The sequence below is a fragment of the Mustela erminea genome, chromosome 1, assembly GCF_009829155.1.
Source record: "Mustela erminea isolate mMusErm1 chromosome 1, mMusErm1.Pri, whole genome shotgun sequence".
Lineage (NCBI taxonomy): Eukaryota > Metazoa > Chordata > Mammalia > Carnivora > Mustelidae > Mustela > Mustela erminea.
In genome coordinates, this window is record NC_045614.1 from 116882955 (window position 1) to 116906222 (window position 23268).

A 23268-nucleotide genomic window follows, 5' to 3' on the forward strand; every position below is an offset into this window, starting at 1 on the left:
TATACAAATACATGTAGTATATATATGGTATGCGGTCTTCCTAAATATGAAATGTGATACAGTGACATAAAATCCAAATTATTTACCTTCTCCACACTTAACATTTAAGTGTGTCAAACAGCAGTTATTAAGTATCTTCTAACTAAAAGAGAAACTAAAAGGAGGGTAGAAAATTCTCTTCCCCTTAGGAACTTAATTCTTACAAAGGTAGCAAACTTGTAAAAACAGCAAAGCAGTACTAGACAGTGTTACCAGGTAACAGGAGTAAATATTCAGGTAACCTTCCCTGTATGAAATAGATGTATCCCTTATAAAGGTTATTAAGTCCAAGTCCCTTATTCTTAACTAAATCAGCAGTCTATTTCCAGAGTAAATTAATTTTGGTTGAAAGAGGTTAAAATGTAAGTTACTCCTATCACATTCTTGAGAACATAGTTTCCATTAAAGAATAAGGGAACAACAATAGTAAGAGCAAATGGGTCAATACAGCAAAGACACCATTACAGGATTTTTCTATCCCTATTCTCAAAACTCCTTCCCCATTAATAACACTAAGTTTAAAAGCAGCAGCAATTGAAGAGGTACAAAGAAAAAATAGAGTAGGACAGGGAATTCACATGATGTAGGTCTTCTCTGAGCAGCCCTAGCAGCAGTATATAAAAGCAACCTTCATTGTTAACACAGTGAAGCTCAAGCAGCAACTCCATCCTTGACCCTGCTAAAAATAAGCAAATGTCTTTTCGGAAAAAACAGTAATCAGACTGATGTATCATAATCCCTCCCCCAGAATCTTTGCCCCTTCCTTCTATGAACTATACCAGTGGTGAGTGCACATCCATCACCCTTCTGGGGTCTGTGGCAGGGACCTACCTGCAAGTTTTATTTAGTCCCACCAGAGACCGTCAATATTTTAACTGATCATTTCCATTAAATTCCAAAGCATATTGACAAACTGAAGCACACCTGTAGTATAAATTGAGCACTGAGCATAAATGCTGAAGGGACAGAGTAAAGAAGTGATTAAGGAAGGCTTCCAGGAGGTGAAAAGTTTCAATTCATTTTTAAATTAATGTTCACATAATATTTTTTATCTGACTTAGGAGGGGTGGGAATGGTCAGGGTCTAAAACTCGTAGAACCTGAATGTGTAAGAGAATTCTCTTGAACTTACCCACCAAGTAGTCCTCATTCCCTTTTACTCCTCAGTCCACTTTTTCTTTTTCACTTGGACTAAAAATGTACTATTTTTCAAAAGAGTGCTTCACCCATAAAACATTTTGGAGGGAAATGTAGTATTATTATATACAACAACCAAGAAATTGTTAGGCTACCTTTGAGTTTTTCACCAACATATACTAGTTGCTGCTAATATCTATTTTCTGAAGAGTCCCAAACAACCCAACTCACCAAAGCAAACCAAGACAGAGTAAGGAAAAAAAGAGATATGACAAGTACTCACATCATTGCACAGATAAATGAATAAAGAGAAAAACCAGAGAACTACAAAAATAACCAATTTCCTTATATCTGAAATATCAGGAATTTTTACTCAAAATTAGCACTACCAAAAACTCTTTTAAGACCAAGGCTATCTTCTATAGAACTGCTGCACTGGAAAGAACCCGGATTTCCTTTCACACCCTCATCGCCAAAACAGTTTTACAGGCGAAAAAACCTAAGTTAAATTATGCTCTGTAAAGCAGAAACCACAATGTTAGTACCAACAGGTGTCAATAATTGTGACTTAAAGAAAATAGGGGACTCGTTTTCAAAAGCAGCTTGTCAAAAGTGATTTCATTTGACAATGATAAACATTTGATAATATTCTGTATCTATAATCATTTGTTGGAATTATACAGAAATACTTCAAGCTTACACTCAATTTTAACATCTCATCTCCCCAGCAGTTCAATCTACAAGATTGAAGTGAACAAGAACCAATAATATGGAGCTTACTTATCTGACAGTATGTCACACCTATACAAATGCTTGGGAAAAGTAAGAGGTGCACAGCTGAATACCAAGAAACTGTCCAAATTCTTGTCCCCATAGTATTATTGTCCCAGAGTATACTAAGTTGTTAACTGGGCAAAACAAACATCTTTTTAAAGTGCAAGTTCTGGGGGGGTATTCTGTAATTTTTTTTTAAAATAGGCTTAGACCAATAGAACACATATAGCAAAAAATCATTTCCAAAAGGCAAAACAGGCCAAATTATATATAAATGGAGTCCAAAAGGCCCTGTTTCACTGAGGTCAAGAAACTCATGAGACACAGCAGTGGGCAAAAACTCAAGCCCGTCCTAGTAAATGTCTCTGCTTTATGTTAATGCTTACTTTTTTATTAAAGGTTTAGGATAATCACTGAGTATTTACTTAATATATGACCAAAATTTTTCCATTTGTCTCAAACAGCATTTAAAAGGACAGATAACACCGATGTAGAGAATATTAATAACAAAGCAATTAAACAACTCATCCCAAGCGGTAACGCTCCTTTAACTACAGCTTCACACTCAAAATACTGTCATTTAACTTATAGCCCATGGGTAAATAATATCCATTAATGGTGTCAGAAACTTAAAAGTGAAACCTCCCCTCCTATCATCATCACCATTCTTCTCTCCTACCCATGACTTCTTACCTTATTCTATGCCTTTGCAACAACCAATTATTATTTATTCAGGGCCTACTGTGTAGAAGTTTATTACCCTATTGTTACTCCACTCTTACTTTTTCTTCTGCACTAAACAAAAGAAAAAAAATATCACAAACACCTTCTCAAAAAATACTATGACAATTCTGATGGACATATGAGTGATAAAAACACATTAAGTGAATAAGAAGAGCAAGCCCAAGGGGTGAAATGGCTTTTAAAAAACATAATGATGAACTGTTACAAAAATCATGGGTCTTATTAGCGAGTCACCCTGTACAGAAAGAAGTATCTTTACTTTATCATATGATAATAATGAAATACAAGTCACATACTACTTTACTAAAAATAGAAAACAAGTAAGGCTATCAAATGCTCCATGTAACTATAAATAAAATACAGTATCAGACAAGATTAAATTGCTATATTAGTAATAACATTTAACTTATTTAACATTAAGTAGAAATACCTACCAACAAGATTCCTAGGAACCTGAATAAAATCCTCAACAAATTCCAAGAAACCTCTAGCCTTTTTTACAGCATCAGCACTCTGCAGGAGAAAATAAACATAAAATATAACCCTGAAGAAAACCCCAATCCAAACACACACACACACACACGAAATGAGAAATTGTGAATTACTATGTTCTAATACAAGATTCTGTTCAGCCCACTAAAGTGACATTTCAGCTCAAATAACTCATGAAGTACTTTAAAAAGAAAAAAAAAATATTAAGAGGCTAGGAAAAAAAGTATACTATTAGAATATCTTTAAGGGAAGAGGGAAAAAACCCTAAGTTGAGAAAACAGAATTTACCTTACTTGTGTTAGCCAAATTTTAACCCAATCCTAAATATATTAGGTCCATAGTCCCATGTTAAGTTTCTCTAGGTGAATGTTAAATACAAATTGTATTGTCTACACAGTCACACTTTTTTTTTCATTCTCAACATAAATTATTTTAAAAGCTATTTTTGTGGAGATACTTTTTAAAAAGTACCTACAAATAAGATTAAAATTCCTTACTTCTAACTGGTATAATTTTAAAAGACTGGAAGACTGGAGAAGGGACCCTCTCTACAATCTATAGTTCTCGGGAAGTTACCTTCCACTTTTACTGTGTTCTTTAATAGCCCATAGATGAAGTATATCATGCACCCATCATGTAACACACAAAAATTTTAAAGCATTTTTAATCCTGACAAGCTGCAATGTAAGCACAACTATTTTCATTTTAAAATTAGGAAAATTATGCAGAGAAGTTAAGTAACTTTCTCCAAGTTCACTCACTTGGTAGAGACAATTCCAATCAGGTAGTTAGTGTGGCTCCAAAGGTTTCAGAAATAAAATTTAAAAATCAGGCCTCTACTAATTCACTTTATGACCCAACTTTTCATGAGAAGAACTATGCATGAAAAGTCAAGATGTGAGGGACGTCTCAGAGACTCAACTGGTTAAGTGTCTACCTTAGGCTCAGGTCATGAACCCAAGCTGCTAGGATGGACTGGGCTCTCTGCTCAGTAAGGAGTTGGCTGGTCTCTGTCCGCGCCTCCCCCTTCACTTGTGCTCTTTAACTCAGATGCACACACTCTCATAAATACCTTTTTTTTTTTTTTTTTAAGATTTTTAAAAATTTATTTAATAGAGATAGGGGGAGACAGAGGGGAAAGTGAGGTAGAAGACTCACCACGGAGCAGAGAGCCCAACCTAGGCCTTGATCCCAGGACCCTGAGACCATGACCCGAGCCAAAGGCAAATGCCCAACAACTGAGCCACCCAAGCACCCCTCTAATAAATATCTTAAAAAAAAAAAAAAAAAAAAGTTAAGCCTTGAAATCATCACCCTAAAAACCTCATCCACTTTTTCTAATGTGAGGCATGGTCTTAAGGAAAGTCTGAATTATTTCTCAGGTTTGTTATTTTCCAATTCACACAAATGTCATAATTAACCAGAGACAAAAAATATTATCCAAACTCAAGTTCTTCAAAAGCTCCTCTATTATATGCTATTCACAGCTGCCAGTGTCTGGCACAGTAAGCACTCAAAAAAGGCAAATTATTTGTAATGCACATAAAACTGAGTTAAAATCAGAAGCAATTGCTTAAACTTCCGAGAACAGTATGTATTAAATACTCTATAAATCTTTTATTTACCCATATAATACAACAGTTCTTCAATCTACCTGCACACACGTAATGGTTACTGGGGCTGACTGATTTTTAAAACTATTTCACTGGGAAACTGAAATTCCAAATAATATATAATCAAGCAAGTTATAATAAAGTTACTAACAAAAAAATTCTTTAAATAAAGTTACTGAGATGGGGGACAGACATTAGCTTACCTCTCCATAGATTCTAAATGTTCCAGTATCTTCATCTAGCTCAATAGCTGTAACTCCAGGAACCTTCCTAGCTTGCTGTATGTTACTACCATGTGTTCCTATTGCCAGGCCCATCAAATCTTCTCTCACAACAAATTCCTCATGAAAAGCTGCTGCAAGTTGTTTTGTGCACTATAAAAGAGGTATATTAAAATTTATATTACAAAAGTTCAAAAACAAATGGTTTTTCATATACCCACGTTTGTAGTAGTCATAATCATCAAGAAGCAGAAGCAAACCAAATGTGCACTAAACAGATAAACAAAATGAGATACATGCATACAAAATTATTTAGCCTTCAAAAGGAAATTTTGACACATGCTACAATGTGGACTGAGGACACTGTACTTAGTGAAGTAAGCTGGTAACAAAAAAAAATGAATACTCTTACGATTCCACCTACATGACATTTCTAAAGTAGTCAAATTTATAGAAACAAAAAGTAGAATGGTGGCTGCCTGAGGGGGTGGGGAGTGGATATGGGAAGTTGCTGTCTAGTGGATTTAGTTTCAGTTTTACAAAATGAAAAGTTCTGGAAACTGGTTAATTAACAACATGAACAGACCTAACACAACTGAACTCTACACTTTAAAATGGTTAGGTGGTAAATCTTATGTTGTAATTTACCATAATGTTTAAAAAAACAAAAAGAACTAAGAAAAAATTAAAGAATACTCCTTTGGGATCATATAATAGAAGGGGAAAAAATAGTTCGGTAAGTCTGTTTAATCATGATTACAGAAAATAGTTAATTCTAAAACAATTTTCTGGAATTACTGATATAAGAAGTTCTCCAATAGTGTGGCAATGAAGAATAGGAGAAAACAGGAGAAAAATAGGATGGGATAGAAAAGCAGTAACAGGCTCTTTTTTAAAACCTACATGCTATGTGTCCTCCTCTCCTCTTATCTAACAGTTATTATAGTGCACTAGTTAACTAAAGGAAGTGTGTTATGAACAACAGCTGACAGGGTAGTAAAAAAAAAGTTAAGGACAGAGTAAAGAAAAACTAGTAATATAGTTCTACTGGATATCCCTAATGAGTTTCTAAGTTCTTTGGCACCTGTTATCTATGGCCTAACAAAAAACTCAATAGGTATTTAGCAAACAAAAGCTATCTGGGGAAAGTAACAGAAAAAAATAATTGCTCTAAGGGCACAATGATGCCTGGAATCAGCCACAAAACAGGTCCCAAGGTACCTTTTAACAGTCAAGTAGTTTAAGCCAAGGAACTTGATTAATATACTTGTGAAACTAAATGGCACACACAAAAAAACTCTGATAAACCCACTTACTTCTAAATGCTTAGTGGCCTCTTCATTTCTGGACATAAGCATCAACTTCGTACGAATACTTCGCAAATGCATGTCACTTAAAATATTTACTCTCTTCACAGTTGCTTCGCTGGCAGACTATAAACAAACAAGTTAATCATTCAAAATAATCTTATTTTTCAAGACAATACAAACAAGAACCTTCCACATAAAACCTTCCTTGATCCTCATCTACTATACTTCTCTCCCCACCATTTCCCCCTCCCAAAGGTAATCCTATTCCCCAATCCCCTTTCTGAATTCCATTATTTAGTTCTGTTATTCAAATTATGATTGGGGTTAGGAGGGCAGGGAAGGATCCAGGATCCCACACATTCATAATATCATGTTGTTCAGAATGCCTTATTAAGATTTTTTTCTTCCACAAAAGATAGAAATTAACATTTTATAGCTGTGAAAAAATTTTCTTCCGTATGTATTAACAAACTTACTGCACACCAAGTTCATTTTATCTTTTCAAATATTTAATTATAAAACCTGTGCAACATCCACTGGCTACCTTAAAACATGTAGTTATCTTACCAATATCATTAGCTGTGTGGTTTCTGGATGGTAAAAAATTCTGCATGCTCCTACTGCTTTCTTAAAATCTTTATGCGCATTTTCATTAGCACACCTAGGGAGAAATTGATTCATATTTAAGACCTAAATAACAGATTAAACCAGAAGGCAATTATAATGCAAACTAAGTATTTTATTTTGACACTACCCATTAAAACTTTGTTTACTAAAAAGATTTTCTATCAGAAGTTTTTGGGTGTTTGGGAAAAAGATTTTTGTAGCACTCTTCTTAATTCACAAAGCAATTCAACAGTAAACAAAATTACTCACGCCTCTCTCAAATCCTCAGGAACATCCACTGTGCATTTAAAGAAGGTGTTTTTTTTGACAGTTTTATTTTGATTGACAGGCCGAAGTCGTTCAAATGTGACTATTTCATTGTAAGTGGCATCACAAGCAGCATATTCAATGACATAAAACTAAAAGACATCAAAATACTTTAAAAATCCCATCTGAACAAAAATAATGAGCTTTAAATGAAGTTCTAATTGCCTTGCTCAGCTTACCAGCACACCCTCCCCCTTGTGGCACAAATACTAAGCACAGTTTAGTTACATCAATCTGATTTGCCTAAACTAGATTATAGGCTCTTACAAGCATGAACCTGGGTGGTCCTCACATGCCTGAAGTGTATCCCTGAAGAGAAGCTTTGAGGTTTGCAAACTCAGAAAACAAATAAAAATAAACGGTCTAATGAATTTTTAAAATTTATAATCAACTATTTCCAAATTAGGAGTTCAGAAACAAAACTAAGAACTTAAGTAACATTTACAGAAACCAGGAGTTGAGGTATTTCTTTGGAAACTAGTCACAAAGCAAGTGTAAACATCACTTACTTCTCCTTTCATCATTCGAACTTTAGCCAACCACCATCCACAGGGTTCTTGGTCATTTGCTCTTGAATATACCTGAGGAGAGGAAAAAAAAAGGCCCTTATCCATTCATCCTGGAAGATTTCAACATCACAATGACTTACGATAAATGCCAAATCCCATCAAATTCTAGAATCAAAAATGTCACTGCACTAAAATTTGTTAACCATAACTTAATAAAAGAGTTATGTCTGTTTAAACTTTACTACTGAAAAACAAACTGAACCCTTTTGAGGCAATTTGGCCCTTTGGAAATCTAATTCCAAATTCAGGAGATTTTCCAAACATAAATATTATTTTAAAGAATGCTCTTCACAAGGCAGTTTAACATAGTGTAAAACAGAGTTCTTTCACAGTTTATGTCAATCCTGTTCACTCTTAAGCACTGCACTCTGATGATTCGAGTATAAGACACAAGGATAAGCTAGAAATTACTAAAAAGACATTTTAAATCTCACAACAGTATTTCTAAGATGCTGAAATCAACGGTTTTCTTAAAGAAACCCATTTTAAAACCTTCAAGGATATGATATTTAGAATTCAGATTCCTTCCTGAAGAGCCTAAATCAAATGCACTAAAATTGTTCAGCTGACCAATAAAAATTTAAATTATACACATTTAGTACGTGTAGCACGGTTCATAAGAATCTTACAAACCTCTTCTGTAAAAAAAAAAAAAAATTATCTTATATCCTCTGTATTTGTCATTACCAGGTATTTTGTAACATAACACATTAGAGAAGTTTCCCTTAGGGATTAGAGATATTTCTAATGGTACAGCATCTTGATATATCTTCAGTATGTGGAAAACTGGGGGGAAGGGGTGTTGGAAGAGACAACCAAGAAGAACCACATTAAAATCTTTATTATATTAAGAGTACAGAGAAACCTATCAATATATGTTAACACCTATCTTTGGGTTAAATGCAAACAACCTGATAATAAGCAAAGAGTTTGGAGGGAAAGCCCAAAGACTCAGTGAGGTGATCTGAGAGTAATCATGGAAGTGGGAGAATACTGGAAATGTAACTGAATAAGCCAAAATCTCACATCAACTTCACTGTGCATGATGATCAGAAAAAAACATCTACATACCAAGCAGGCTCCAGTGGACTCAATTTTAGCTTTGCAATTCTTTATGAGCAAATCTATCTTGTAACTTTTATCTTTTTGGTCTCCAAAAAACAATAAATTTTACTTTTCTTAAGAATAAAACAAAATTCATTCTATCTTGCAATTATTTTACATATCCATGGAACCTCTTATAAATCTAGAGGGAAATCTAATGATCTTAGTTTTTTTTTTCTATATCTTGAAACACTTCACTATTTCATCATTCATCAATTATTCCCAACTGTGCTTTAAAAAAGGCTATAAAAAGAAAAACAAGAGAGAGAAGAATGATGGTATCACCTGGAAGAACACAACAGTGAAATATAGTGTTACTACTGCATCATCCTGTTTCTTTACTGCATAGTCTTTCAAGAAAGTATAAAAAGACTGGAGACACCATTCTTGCAGTCTACTTCTGGTTTTCACTGAACAGTTAAGAATTCAGAATTTTTAATTTTCCACCCATAACTGCAAAGACAAAATTTACAGAGGAAGGGCTTGCACAATTATTAGAGGAATCTGGACTGAAGCAGAGACAGACAACAGCACTCTAGATTCTAATCATGAATGTGAAATTACAAGCAGAATCTCCCACCATGAAGCCTTTAGATGATGAATAGTCCCAAACATTATACTTCTAAGAAGAAAAAGGAAATTTAGTATCCTCACCCAGTTAATCATTCAAACTGTGACTTCATCATACAAAATCATGCAACGAGACTTGGGACCATTCTGTTTTTCTAAAAGGACATGTGATCATATTCTTTCATCTTTTATGACTGTACACCAAAATGTACCCCCATACAGCTCACAAGTGGGCAAATGCCAAAGGTAGCTGTGTATACAAAGATGACTAGAAAGAAACAAATGATCAAGACATGCAAAAAATGCAATGAGTTAGTCAGTGCAACTGGTTAAGTATGAAAATGATAAATCATAGCACAAAGATAACTATGCTCTGTTCAATAAAATTAGAAGCCACTAAGAGTTCCAAAATTTTCTTAAAGAACTGCATTTCTGATAACCCAAGTGTAAGATGAACCAGAATGAAATGATAAACTAGAAATTACTATATGTGTTTTAAATTTGATTATCAGTATTTGTGAGAATTTAATCTGCGTTTATGCATGACAGCTGATGAGCAGTAAGTAGTATTTAGAGACCTGTACTCATTTATATATATATATATATAACCAAAACCAGGAAAATATGGCATAAAAAGTTGTATTTGCTATTTTTTTTTTTTTTAAGATTTATTCAGGGTGGGGGAGGCATTAGAAGAAGGAGATACTCAAGCAGACTCTGCTCTGAGCATGGAGCCCAACACAGGGCTCTACCTCACCACTGTGAGACCACAACCTAAGCAAAAACCAAGAGTCAGATGCTTAACTGACTACGCCACCGAGGCACCCCCGGTGGCACCCCCGTATTTACTGTTTAAATGCTCATTAAGATACTTAATGTTGACCTTCAGCATCCTTTTATTCTTAACTTCAGTGAAATTATCTGTAAACAGACTTAAATTTTTTCAGAAATGGCCCACCAGGACCAAATGATAAGTGCTGATGACCTTCTCCCTCAGTATGCCTCAGATTAAAAGAAACCCCTAAGAAAAAGAGGGAATTGCCCATTCCAAGTACTATCTCAGAAAGGCAAGTCCAGCTAAACAGATTGGAATATCTGTTGGTACCTAGTGAATGGGTGTCTTAAAAGTTTCGGGGGAGGAGGGAGAATGGGTCTTTAAACTACCTAAATCCCTTTGCTCTAATTCTACTTTCACCAAAATAAAATTTTCTAGGAATGTGACTTCCTATGTGAGCTTACCACCAAATAAAGAGAATAAATCATTCTGGACTGCCTTGAAGCTTTATCTCTCATTGAACATTAAAATTCTGGATTTCATTTTATACTTACATCTATCTCTGTAAGCTTCATTAAAAACTTTACCACTGAAAGACAAAGTCATTCTCATAAAGCCAACTAAATCCAAGTTCATGAGCTTAAATCAAACACTATGAATTTGGCTCCACTTGAGTGCAGTGGGTCAAATCACATTCTTTCCAAAATGAACAGTTTATCTTACACGATAAAAAATCACTTTAATGACTCATTAAAACTGTGCCATAGTATACTGTGTCCCTGATGTTGCTCACTGTATTTATGACTCCATCACTGGAGTAGGAGCACTTCAAAGAAATTACCTTTATTCAGACTTTAAATTTCCAAACTATTCCCAAGGAGCAAATTACACTCTAAAGCAACAGCCCTCATTGTTTTAGCATTCTAAGTTTCTACAAATCCAAGGAAGAGCTTTAAGAAAAGACCAAAGAGGACCCGTGAGAGACCTAAAAGCACAACAGTACTCAGGCTGAAGAACTCCAATTTCATGGAGTGGATAATGGAACATTAAAAATCAAATTCCAGAATTCTATTTCTGGGTTCTTTCCACCAAATAACTCCAAGTCAAGCTCTACTAAAAACAGCCTCTAAATTCTAACACACAAAGTATTGTTACTTAAATGAATTATAGTCATGTTATTAACCTTTCAATCAAGTTAATAATGTTTTTAACTATGCTTTTCAAAGTCACAACCAAATATGAACACCAAAAATAGAGGGTTTTTTTTACCAGTTTTCACCAAATTAACTGAAAAGAGTATTTCTAAATAATGTTAACCATTAAACTGAATAATCTTAACAGCCAGTTTTATAATTGTTCCTTTATATTCACTATATCATCTCATTACAATTATAACCTATCATAAAGAAATGGAAAGTGTACATTAGGAAAGCAACTTTAACACCTAGAACACACTGAGGCGTTTTATCTACCTATACATAGTATTTTCTCATTCAACTATGTCGCTGATACTTTTAACAAATGGGTTTAAAGTCTTGGAAAATAGCCATTTCCCATGTAACATCAATCAAGAATGTTTACCTCTTCTTTAAACATATGCAAATTTCCCAAGCCCTAAGACTAACTGTAAACTTGGCATTATAAGAAAGACTAATTACAGATAGATAAAATTTTCAGACTGGTTGCAAGAATCAAATTGAGACATTTTTTAAAGGTAGAACAGAGGGGCACCTGGATGGCCCAGTAGGTTAAGCATCCTTCAGCTCAGGTCATGATCCCAACTCCTGGGATCAATCACCAACCCGCATAGGTGCTCTCTGCTCGGGGGGGAGCCTGCTTCTCCTTCTCCCTGCCATTCCACCTTCTTATGCCGTCAAATAAATAAAATCTTTTAAAAAATAATGAACAAAGGCAGAATGGAAACTACATGTATCTTCACCTTTTGTATAAAAAAATACTGAATTTTAAAAATTTTAAGGTAAGGGTGGGCACCTGGGTGGTTTAGCTGGTTAAGCATCCAACACTTTTTTTTTTTTAAGATTTTTTTTTTAATTAGACAGAGCGTGCTCAAGTGTGCATGCCAGCATAAGCAAGGGAAACAGCAGGGAGAGGGAGAAACAGCTTCCCCACTAAGGAGGGATCCCAATGAGGGGCTTGATCCAAGGACCTTGGGATCATGACCTGAACAGAAGGCAGATGCTTAACTGACTGAGCCACCCAGGCACCCCTAAACATCCAACTCTTGATTTCAGCTCAGGTCATGATCTCAAGATCCTGAGAATAAGCCCGCCATTGGGACCCTCAGCATGGAATCTGAGAATCTCTCTCTCCATCTGCCTATGCCCCTCTCCCATCTCACATAGGCTTACAGGTCCTACCCCTGCCCCTCCCTCTCTCAGTAAATAAAAAAAAAGTTTTTCTTAAATTTTCAGATATGGGAGTCTCTTACCTCAAATTATTCTTATTACTCTTGTTTCTCTCAAGGCATCTATCCCAACATTATAATTGAAATATAAAGACATAGGAACATAACATCTGACAAGTCACCATTTAAAAAAAAAAAAAAAAGAAAGCTTTATGCCACAAGAACAGAAACTTGACAATTCTTATCTCAACCAGAAAGCACCACAATTAAAAAAAAAAAAAAGTTTTTTTAATCAAATATGTTAAACCCAAGAGAAAAACCTTGTAGAATTATATACTGGCTTCAGTGTCAGCCTTCCTATGGAATGTGTTTGTGTGAGCTCATGTACTAACCTCCTGAACAAAGCAGGTATCTATAATTAAAAAACAAAACAATTCACATGTGAAATCACTCAGGAAAAAAACATTCTCTATTGCACTTCCAATATCCCAGAATACTATATTATATATCCAGCTTAAGAAAATTTAAAGAAATCATTTTCCCATGATTTCCAATTTCATAAGGTAAGCATTTTCTTAGCAATCTTTTTTTTTTAAAGATTTTATTTATTTGACACAGAGAGAAAGAGAAAGAGATCACAAGCGGAGGGAGTGGGACAGAGAGAAGCAGGCTTCCCATTGAGCACAGAGCCTGATGCGGGGTTCGATCCCTGGATCATGACCTAAGCAGAGGGCAGACACTTAACAACTGAGCCACTCAGGCACCCCTTTCTTAGCAATCTTAAGTTAGCAAAGTCAGCAAAGCAAGCACTTACTGAAAAATTTTTCTTCTATCAAATGTTAAAGATCTTAAAACACATGCCACTTTTTAAAAAAGTCAAAGAAAAAGCCACTAAGAGGTTTAAAAATAAGGCTTTGGATTTTAAACCTTTGTTTCAAAACCTTCTTTCTCTTATAAATCATACAGTGCTTCCTTAAGGACATTAGACCATGACACTAATTTATGTTCTATAATTCCATGTAAGCCTCATATATTGACTGGAAAGATGAACCTCAAGTAGCCAAACATTTTTACAGTAGTAAAATTTTAGGATAAACCATATGAAACTGTCAAAATTCAACCATTCCTGACTTACAAGAAAGAAACTGTCATACTGAACTTTAAATGACTGAAGAGACTCGATAAAAAGCTCCCTCCTGTATCTTTTTTGTTCTAAATCCATTAGTGATGACCAAATCAAAGTCGCCTTTCCCTTCTTAAAAGAAGAAGGGTTCTTAGAGGTACAAAAGAACAAGAGTTGTGAGTCTGGCACAAAACTGACAACACTCTATGAATATAGTGTAATGTATCAGAGAATAACATTCAAGTCAAAAACTGGAACTGGTCTCGGTTTCCCAACCGTCAGCCTGTGTGACCCTGGAAAGCTTAATAAGTATTCATAGAGCTTAGAAGATGCCCTCAAGAAACTGTTATGTCAAACTCAGATAATCTTTTTAAAAAGCCAGTTGGGGGTGCTAGGTGGCTCATTCAGTTAAGCATCTGCTTTCAGCTCAGGTCATGATCCAGGAGTCCTCTGACTGAGCACTGGGTAGGGCTCCCTGCTTGGGGGGAGGGGGGTGTCTGTCCCTTCCCCTCTGCCTCTACCCACCTCAACCCACTTCATCACCCCCACCTCTGGCTCCTGCAGATGTAAGTGCCCACTCTCTCTCTCAAATAAATAAAATCTTAAAATTTTAAAAAGCCAGTTATAGCTTATACATGTTAGTGCTATACAAGCATCAACTGTTACTTAATGCTATATGGTATGTGACTGACAGAAACAGTGGCTGATGACTTAAGTTAATATACTAAAACATACTGTGCAATGAATTCATCTAGAGAAAAGTATCAAGTTAGATTAAAAACCTAAATACTCCTGGGGAGCCTGAGTGGCTCAGTTGGTTAAGTGGTTCTTGATTTCAGCTCAGGTCATGATCTCAGTGTGGTGGGATGGAGCCCCATACATGGGGCCACATGCTCAGCAGGGAGTTGGCTTGGGATTCTCTGTCCCACTCTTCCTCTGCCCCTCCCTAACATGCACACCACTCACCATCTCTAAAATAAATAAAGCTTAAAAAAGCAAAACAACAACAAAAAAATACTCCTTAAAACAACAAAGACCACACCTGTAGAAATACTGAAAAAAGTATCCTGAATGCCACACCAAAAACTTAGCAGACTAGAATAAAATAAACTTCATGGGAAAAGCCATTAAATATACTTTTTAACTGTCCAGGAGAAAGCACCACAGATAAAAAATTACCCATAAAATACAAAGATTTCCTACATCAAAATCCACATAAACAAAAACACACAAAATTCATAGAACAAAGGGCTTACAGCCAATAAACTAAAAGATGCTCCATATCACTAGTGATAAAGGAAATATTAACACTGAACACATCAGCTTTCCTGTTACCAGTTTTATAAAACTTTACAACTTAATAATAACCCAGCCAGTCAATCTATGAGGAAACAAACACCTTCATGTATCAGCACTTTTGGAGGACAAAATTGTATGTTCTGGTACCATCAAAATTTTAAATATATATGCCTCCAATTTAGCAAGTGAACCACTTAAGACTCCATACAATAACAAAAGCGGTTTACTTAAGGACATTACCCTGGGTTTATTTTTTGGCAACAGCAAAAAAATCTGTCAGTAATTTTAATTTCTAATTATGATACGTCTGTACTAAAAAATATTATGGGGTGGTTATAAAGAATCAAGTAAATCTGTTATGTGCAGCATGAAAATGTCCATTATATCCCAACTGACTGAATACAGAAATCACAAATATATAACATATTCCCAATTTAAACTCTTTTAAAATGCAAAGAAAAATACAATTCTCGTAAATGAGATTTAAGCGAGAGTGTACAGACAAGCATATCTACACTAAGAGGGAAGTTTGTTTTTTATTTTATATAATACTGTATCATTTCATTTTTTACATTAAACTTTAGTACAATTTAAAGGGGGAGGAGATTAAAAAGAGAACTACCCTAAATACTCAGTAATCACACCACTGGGTATTTACGCAAAGAATACAGAAACACTAATTCAAAGGGATATATGCACCTCAATGTTTACTGCAGGATTATTTACAATAGCCAAACTATAGAAGCAGCCCTAGTGCGGATCAACTGATGAATGGACAAAGATGGGGAGGGGGTGTACACACAAAGATACACACACAACAAAATTATTACCTGAGCCATTAAAAAGAATAAAATGTTGCCAATTGCAACGACATAGATGGAGCTAGAGAGAACAATGTTCAGCAAAATAAGCAAGTTAAAGAAGGGCAAATGCTGTATGAGTTCACTCATATGTGGAATTTAAGAAATAAAGCAAAGGAGAAAAAAAAAGAAGACAAACCAAAGCACAAACTTGTAAGTATAGAGAACAGAAGGTTACCAGAGGGGAAATGGGTAGGGGAATGGGTGAAAGAGGTGAAGGAGATTTGGAGTACACTTACCTTGATAAGCCCTGAGTTAACACATATAAACCTACACAATCACTATATTGTATACCTAAAACTAATCAAACACTGTATATTAACTACACTAGAATTACAATTTTTAAAAACTTTAAAAAAGAGTAAGTAGTTTCAAAAATTCGGAATCTATGGGTGGCAAGATTGATTTTAAAATTCTTTATGTGAGTTTTCAAATTTTTCAAAAGTGGAAAAAAACGACATCTCTTTTTTTTTTTTTTTAAGATTTTATTTATTTATTTGACAGAGAAATCACAAGTAGATGGAGAGGCAGGCAGAGAGAGAGAAAGAGAGAATGAAGCAGGCTCCCTGCCGAGCAGAAAGCCCGATGCGGGACTCGATCCCAGGACCCTGAGATCATGACCTGAGCCGAAGGCAGCGGCTTAACCCACTGAGCCACCCACGCGCCCCAAAAAATGACATCTTAATTTCAGATAATGATTCTCGTAATTTAAGGAGCAAACTTCACCAAAATGGAACCATAAAAGACAATGTGAAAGAAAACACTCTGCAATCATCAATTTCCAAATCGCTCCATCTCTTACACCAATATTTTGTATACAGCTGGGGAGGCAGGCTAAAAAGATGGTCCAGGAACAACTTAGTCTGAGACAGGGGAAAGCACAATATAACACCACCACAAGCACACCACCAAGTTTTTCCTTTAATCTGAGCCTTGACGCTATCATTATCTGAAAAATTTAAAAACTATGAAAAGCACTAGTCTCACAACTAACCACCACACATTTCTAATTCCAGAACATTTCCAAAACGAAGTCATTCCTTGCCTGCCCCGACTCATCACAAGAATTCCAGAGGAAAAAACTTCTGAAACATATATAAATTTTTACCCCTCCCTATAAAAAGATGTTGATTAGAAAAGGATTCATTGCGGAGAAAAACATTTTCACTGGAGTCTAAAGTCCAAGTGAACAAGTACAGTAGTAATCAGCAGCATCACCGCTACAATTCACAGTACCCACCAGTAGCCTATTTCACACTCCTTAATTTACTGCAAACACTTCACCACTTTGTTTCCCTGTGTCTTCCCATACCATCTATGATACTTCCCTAAAAGACACAAATACACATCACACCCAGACTACAGTTACAAGACTCCTTAGAAAGAAGTCCTTAGTTTCCACTTTTGGTGGATATGAACTATAAAAGAGAAAGTACAATTAAGTCATAACAAAATTGATTTAGCAAAAGCAAAAGGGTTCCTAGTGAATTTAGAGCAAGTAATTAAAATCTAGGCCAAATTTCAGAATGGAAAGGAATTTAGGCTACCAGGAATTAAAAGTGCCACCATTCTTTGGGTTCCTAGCACATTAACATCTACGATTAATAGGAACTCAAAATTTACCAATAGAATTTACAAAAAGTAAAAAACATACCTAAATGAGTTCATATGCCAAGACTCAGAACACTGTCTGGCACAGAATACATACTGCTAAGTGCTTATAAAAACATTTAAGACAGATTATTTCATCTGTTTAAGTGTTCCTGTACCTCCAGATGCCCCCAACCTGACCCTACATAAACTAGAAAAACATATTTAGCATATTAGAGCACCTCGAAGGAATTACATCAATTTCTTGAAAATCACAAGTTTCCTATTTCCAACAGACTCACAACACCTCTATTTGACAATTACTTCCATGTTTCATTTCATATAACATCAGGCATATTTAACAACATTAACATATTGAAAATAGACATTCAAACTCCACTAGTGTGAAAAAAGCAACGTACAAAGAAGTAGCACTATATGATCCCACTTTTATTTTTAAAAATAGGGGACAGCCTGTGACTGACAAATACAGTGAATAGTGGTTTTTTTCTTCTCATGTAATTCCTATTTAGTCCTTTTTGTTTTTCTGTACTTTTAAAATCTTCTGGACATTTCTAAAGTATTCAACAAGGCAGTATGTGTATTAAAATATTTCACATTTTTATGTATCAACTATATTAATGATCACAATAAAGGACTATTAATATATTATAAAGATACTAAGAGAAAAAGTACAAGAAAAGTTTTAAAGTAATTAGCAAGAAGGAAAACAGCAACCAACACCACACAGCTCTCTGTGCCATATTCTATACAAACCAATTCAAATACACTATCATTCTTAACTCCAAAATTATTATTTTCATGGTAAAGAAACTTGAGCAAGGACACAAAGCTAAAAATGTTAAAGCTAAGACATGAATCCCAACTGACTCCAAAACTCAAGCCCTGCTATATATATATATATATATTACACAGCCAATTAACAACAGAAAGACCAGCGAAACTATCAGCTAAACAGATTTTCCTAAAAGTGTATTTATTTAAAACAAAGTCACACACACAAAAAACCTTAAAATACATACCTCTACTTCATCTCCTTCACTGATTTCTTTTTTTATGTCAGGTGGTGGTGGTAATCTAACTTCATTAAATGGAACCTGGCGTTCTGGCTGCCAGCTGAAACATCAGGAAAGGAATTAACAATTTTGAAACAGATTATTCGAAAAGCCCCTAATACTTAAGCTGTAGACTACACTTAGTGGTGTATATCTGAATTAATCATTTAGCTTTCCCTAATGAAAAGCAAGCTTCATTCATATTACATTCTTCCAAGTAATTAGTCTGTTAAAATTTTTGCATGACTCTTGATGAAGTTCATAAATTATCATCATAAATACTAATTATGTGTAACTGTCCAAATTACTCATCCTAAAGTAACAGTACATACAGTTTTCTAAAAATGAAATAGGCTAAGTTCATAGTAATCAATCAGACTTGAAATGATGTCACATCTACATTGTCAATAAATAGTGCAACCAACTTACTTCAAACAATCTTACAAGTATATGACTTCTCAAAGGAACAGAATTTCAGAGCTTATAGAATATTAACTTCATAATTCATGTGCACATGTTCACAGAAATGCAGAAAATTACTGCTATTTTACATAACTGAATTTCAAGACTTAATTTTCTTACACAGAATTTACATTTTCTGCAATGAATATACATGTTAATATCAAAACTTGGGAAAAGCTGACTTCTATCTTTATAGCAAATATGACCAAATTAAAACAAACTTCACTACTGCTTAACTAACATTTTTCGTGTCATACTGTATAAACTGGATTGATAAAATTAAAAATTCCTCCCTATTCTAATAATATTCATATGCCTGGGAAGTACACTAGTACATAAAATATCAAATAAATTCCTATGGCTTCCAACTGAAGATGCTATGCAAAACATCAGGAAACAAGACTTCTGAGTACTTTCTTTTCACCATTACTATCTAAATGGCAGCTGCGCAAAGACAGGAATCACCCCAACATATGTTTCTACATGCAAAGCTGCTGGGCAGATCTCTCTTCAGGCCATTCCAGAATCAGTCTGAAAGCTAAAGTTGAAGACATCTTTTGACCTTCAATTATACAGTGCTCCTTTACAACTCTTCCGAACCAAGCCCAACATACTTTCACATTTACTTGGGAAGAGAGGATTAGGAGCAGGGGAATGGGCAGGATCCCCGCTGAGTAGGGACACCCCACAATGTGGACTCAAACCCAGGACTCCAGGGTCATGATCTGAGCCAAAAGCAGCCGCTTAACCGAAAGAGCTTAAGCAAATGAGCCACCAGGGTGCCCAACTTCACATACAACTATAAAACTGATACTCCTAATTAATATCAAGTTTAAATTAAAGGCAGTCCAATACAAACCAGCAGCCATTTGGAAAGCCTTCAACAACATCATTTCAACATTCTGGGATTTTAAGAATTATGCATACTATAATCCCATTTGTGCCATCTGATTTTTGCAAAAAAATACTAATTCATGTTCACATTATGTTTTTACAAAAAAAAAGTCATGCAAAAAGTAACAAGTATACTGTGGGAAGAAAAAGAGGTGAAGTTATCAAAACTAAAACTACCTGAACTTCTAAGATGATCAAACCACCGAAGACTCCTACCCAAAAGCAAAATCATTTTCCACTGGCAATCAGAACACCCAGAAGCAAACACGAATTTAGCACAACCAATCTTTAAGATCTCTATTGAGATCTTACATAAGTCAAAAAATGACTTACTTGTTCTCAAAAACAACTGTGAGGGAGTCTTCATGAACATCTTTGATAAATCCCTGCAAAAAACAAAAACATTATCAAAAGCATGTCAATATCCAGTTAAACATTACATTAGGGGTACCTCATTGGCCTGGTCAGTAGAACATGCAACTTTTGATCCCAAGGTTGTAAGTTCAAGCCCCACTTTAGACAGAGCATTTAAAAAAAGTTACATTAATTGCAAAAGCCTATATTACACATACAAACATGGAACACTGAAAAGAACCCAAAGCTTGGAATTAGGCAGATGTGGGTTTGATTTCCATCTCCGTCATAATGAGCTACAAATCCTCAGAAGTTACTTAGCCTCTTTAAATCTGTTTCTACATAGTGTCACCTACCCTGGAATTGGGAAAAAAAATCAATGTACGTCCCTGAAACATCATAGGTATTAGTCTATACTCAAAGTGAGCAAGGCTGTCTTTAGTACTGTGACTAGGAGTTCATGCTCTTACAATCAGGCTGCCAAGGTTCATATCCCAAGTTCTAGCATTTACACATTTTGGGGCATAATTTTAACTTAATGGTTCATTACAGCATCATACCTTATGGAATTACGAAAATTGTGAGATTTAATGTTCACCATACTACTTGGTAAAATTACAAATATAAATACTACACTCCGCCATTAGTAAAAAGCATTATTACATTTTGAATACTAAACTTCCATTAATTTAATTTTATTTTTCCTACCAAGTTCCCTTCCACCTTCACTTAAAAACAAAAAACAAAACAAAACAAAAAAACTACAATAAGTACACTGCCTCAAAGCCATTTTGGAATGAATGTAAAGATTTGTAATAAAAATCAGTGATCATTTTATATTCGTAAAATTAATTTTGAAACCAGTATTTTTAATCTATCTTCATTTGATACAGCTGAAACAAGCTGTTAAGATCTGACATTCAAGAAAAGAGCGAAGGACTTGGGTGTAGAGTAACTTCAAATACCTGCTCTACCACTGTGTAACCTTGGGAGTGCAGTCCATGTAGCACCTGTATGATTACAGCTGACATTAAGTGACCCTTTATATTACTGTCAAGAAGACAACCTTAGTCAAATCCTACATACTTTGAGCCACAAGGTATTCACAGTAAATAATTTTCCAAGACATCTTTATCACACGAGACTCCATAATATCACTAAGAACTAGCTAAATAAACACACTTGCAGTACCTGGTTAAAACAAGGCAGGGATGAACACTTCCAGTTTACCTCATCTTCCTGTCCAAAAGTCAATTTAGTAATACTAAAGGAACTTTGATAAACCAACAATAATGACAATAAAGAGTAAAGAAAAAACTGCAACAAAATTTCAGAAATTCAGAAAACAGAAATATCAGTAATTTAAAAAACAAAGCAACAATTATTAATATTGAAATACTTATTCTATGTCAGACATTATTCTAAGCAAACAGCAAACCAAAAACTTAAACAAATGCACAGTGAAAAGAGCTGAAAAGTAAACAGATCACTACTACTACCCAGAAAATTTAAAGATAGAAACTCTTGAAAAGGAGAGGGTAATAGATGTGGCTAAATATAAAATCATTTTCCTTCATAATATAGACTCACCAATCACAAAACGTAGGTAACTAATAAAACTAAAGTCACTGCATTCTTCTCACATTTGCTACTCAATTGCATGATTTTGTATTTGGCCCTGATCTCACTCCAGCTTCAAACGTCTATCACCTGGCTTTAGTTGTATGCTATGGGACATTTCAATGCAAATATCCTCATGTGAGGCTAAACACGGGATACAATCCTTCCAATAGTGCTACAGCAGTTCCTGCATGCAATTTCAGAGACAATTTTTATTCCTCTTTCTTCCCCAAAGGTAAAAATTAAGAGCTGCTATTCCAGTTCTGATTATCTGACCATGTTATAATAATGAGAGCCTGACGAATTTCTCTATTCCTAGTAGGTTCAACCACAACCACTTTCTGCAATGATTTTGATCAGCACTTTAACAGTTATGCTACCAACAAATCTCTCTCTATTAATACCCTTAACATTTGTAAGGAATATTTCAGAAACAGAATTTCCAAGTTCATGAATATGAAGTAAAACATACCTTACCATCAGAGGTTAGTCCTCTTCAGCTTTCATTAAAATTTTCTACTCCTTCACAAACAACTTTCAGAGTCTAGAATGTTTCACCAAGAAATCTTTGCCATTTCTGTATTATTTACAAAATGAGTTTCTTCAAGTCAGAGCTCTAAGCCACTGGGAAATTCTACATTCTTCATTATAACAGAAACCTGTTTTTCTACCTAAATGTCAACATTTATTCAACTCTTTCCAACCCATCCCCACTTTACTTCCACCACCACCATCAGCTTTGTTTGGGTGCACATTTTCCAAAAACTTTAAGAAAAAATACAACTCCAGACACATACTCAAATTACTAATATCCTTCAAGCGTAAGATTAAATAGATTAGGAATGAACTCTTAGCAAAAATGCTCTAATCCCCAAACCCTAGATTCTAGGGATAATGTGCTTCTAATGGCCAGATCTCTATGAAATTGTGTCCATCTGACGCAGGACTCAGGTATCACTTCTCATGGTTATTTCTGTATGCTCGGAAGTCACCAAAATGATGATACTAGGTCCCTATACACTCAAGCCCAAAAAGAGCAGGGTAAGGCACTGCCAAAATCTTTTGAGTCAGGGGACAGGAAATAACAATGGTCATATTTGTCTGCACAAGACAGTAGCAGGGCCTTATGATGTTATGTCCCCACAACTTCTGTACCTCCTTGTGTTCTAATCCAACCTTTGGGGATTCTGTCTCTTCACAGTCACCATTCATCTTGCCCAGGACCTGTATTTCTCAGAACAAAATCTTTTACATTTCTTTTTCCTCTTCCCACATATATGCAAACATGCAAATTCCAAAACATCATTATAAGATGGTCCTTTGTATGTTTATATGTGAAATTCTT

At 35.0% G+C, this 23268-nt stretch overlaps 1 protein-coding gene across 5 annotated transcripts in view; it reads right to left on the minus strand.

Moving 5' to 3' along the window:
* The window catches only part of FXR1 (FMR1 autosomal homolog 1), a 59346-nt gene that overhangs the window by 20262 nt on the left and 15816 nt on the right, over positions 1 to 23268 (minus strand). For all 5 annotated transcript variants that reach the window (XM_032339896.1, XM_032339914.1, XM_032339906.1 and 2 more), the window contains exons 2-9: positions 20283 to 20335; positions 18561 to 18654; positions 7772 to 7843; positions 7206 to 7354; positions 6897 to 6990; positions 6336 to 6452; positions 5002 to 5172; positions 3128 to 3206 (exon numbers count right to left, since the gene is read on the minus strand). In XM_032339896.1, the coding sequence (XP_032195787.1) occupies positions 3128 to 3206; positions 5002 to 5172; positions 6336 to 6452; positions 6897 to 6990; positions 7206 to 7354; positions 7772 to 7843; positions 18561 to 18654; positions 20283 to 20335 (829 nt within the window). The remainder of the gene's footprint in view (positions 1 to 3127; positions 3207 to 5001; positions 5173 to 6335; positions 6453 to 6896; positions 6991 to 7205; positions 7355 to 7771; positions 7844 to 18560; positions 18655 to 20282; positions 20336 to 23268) is intronic.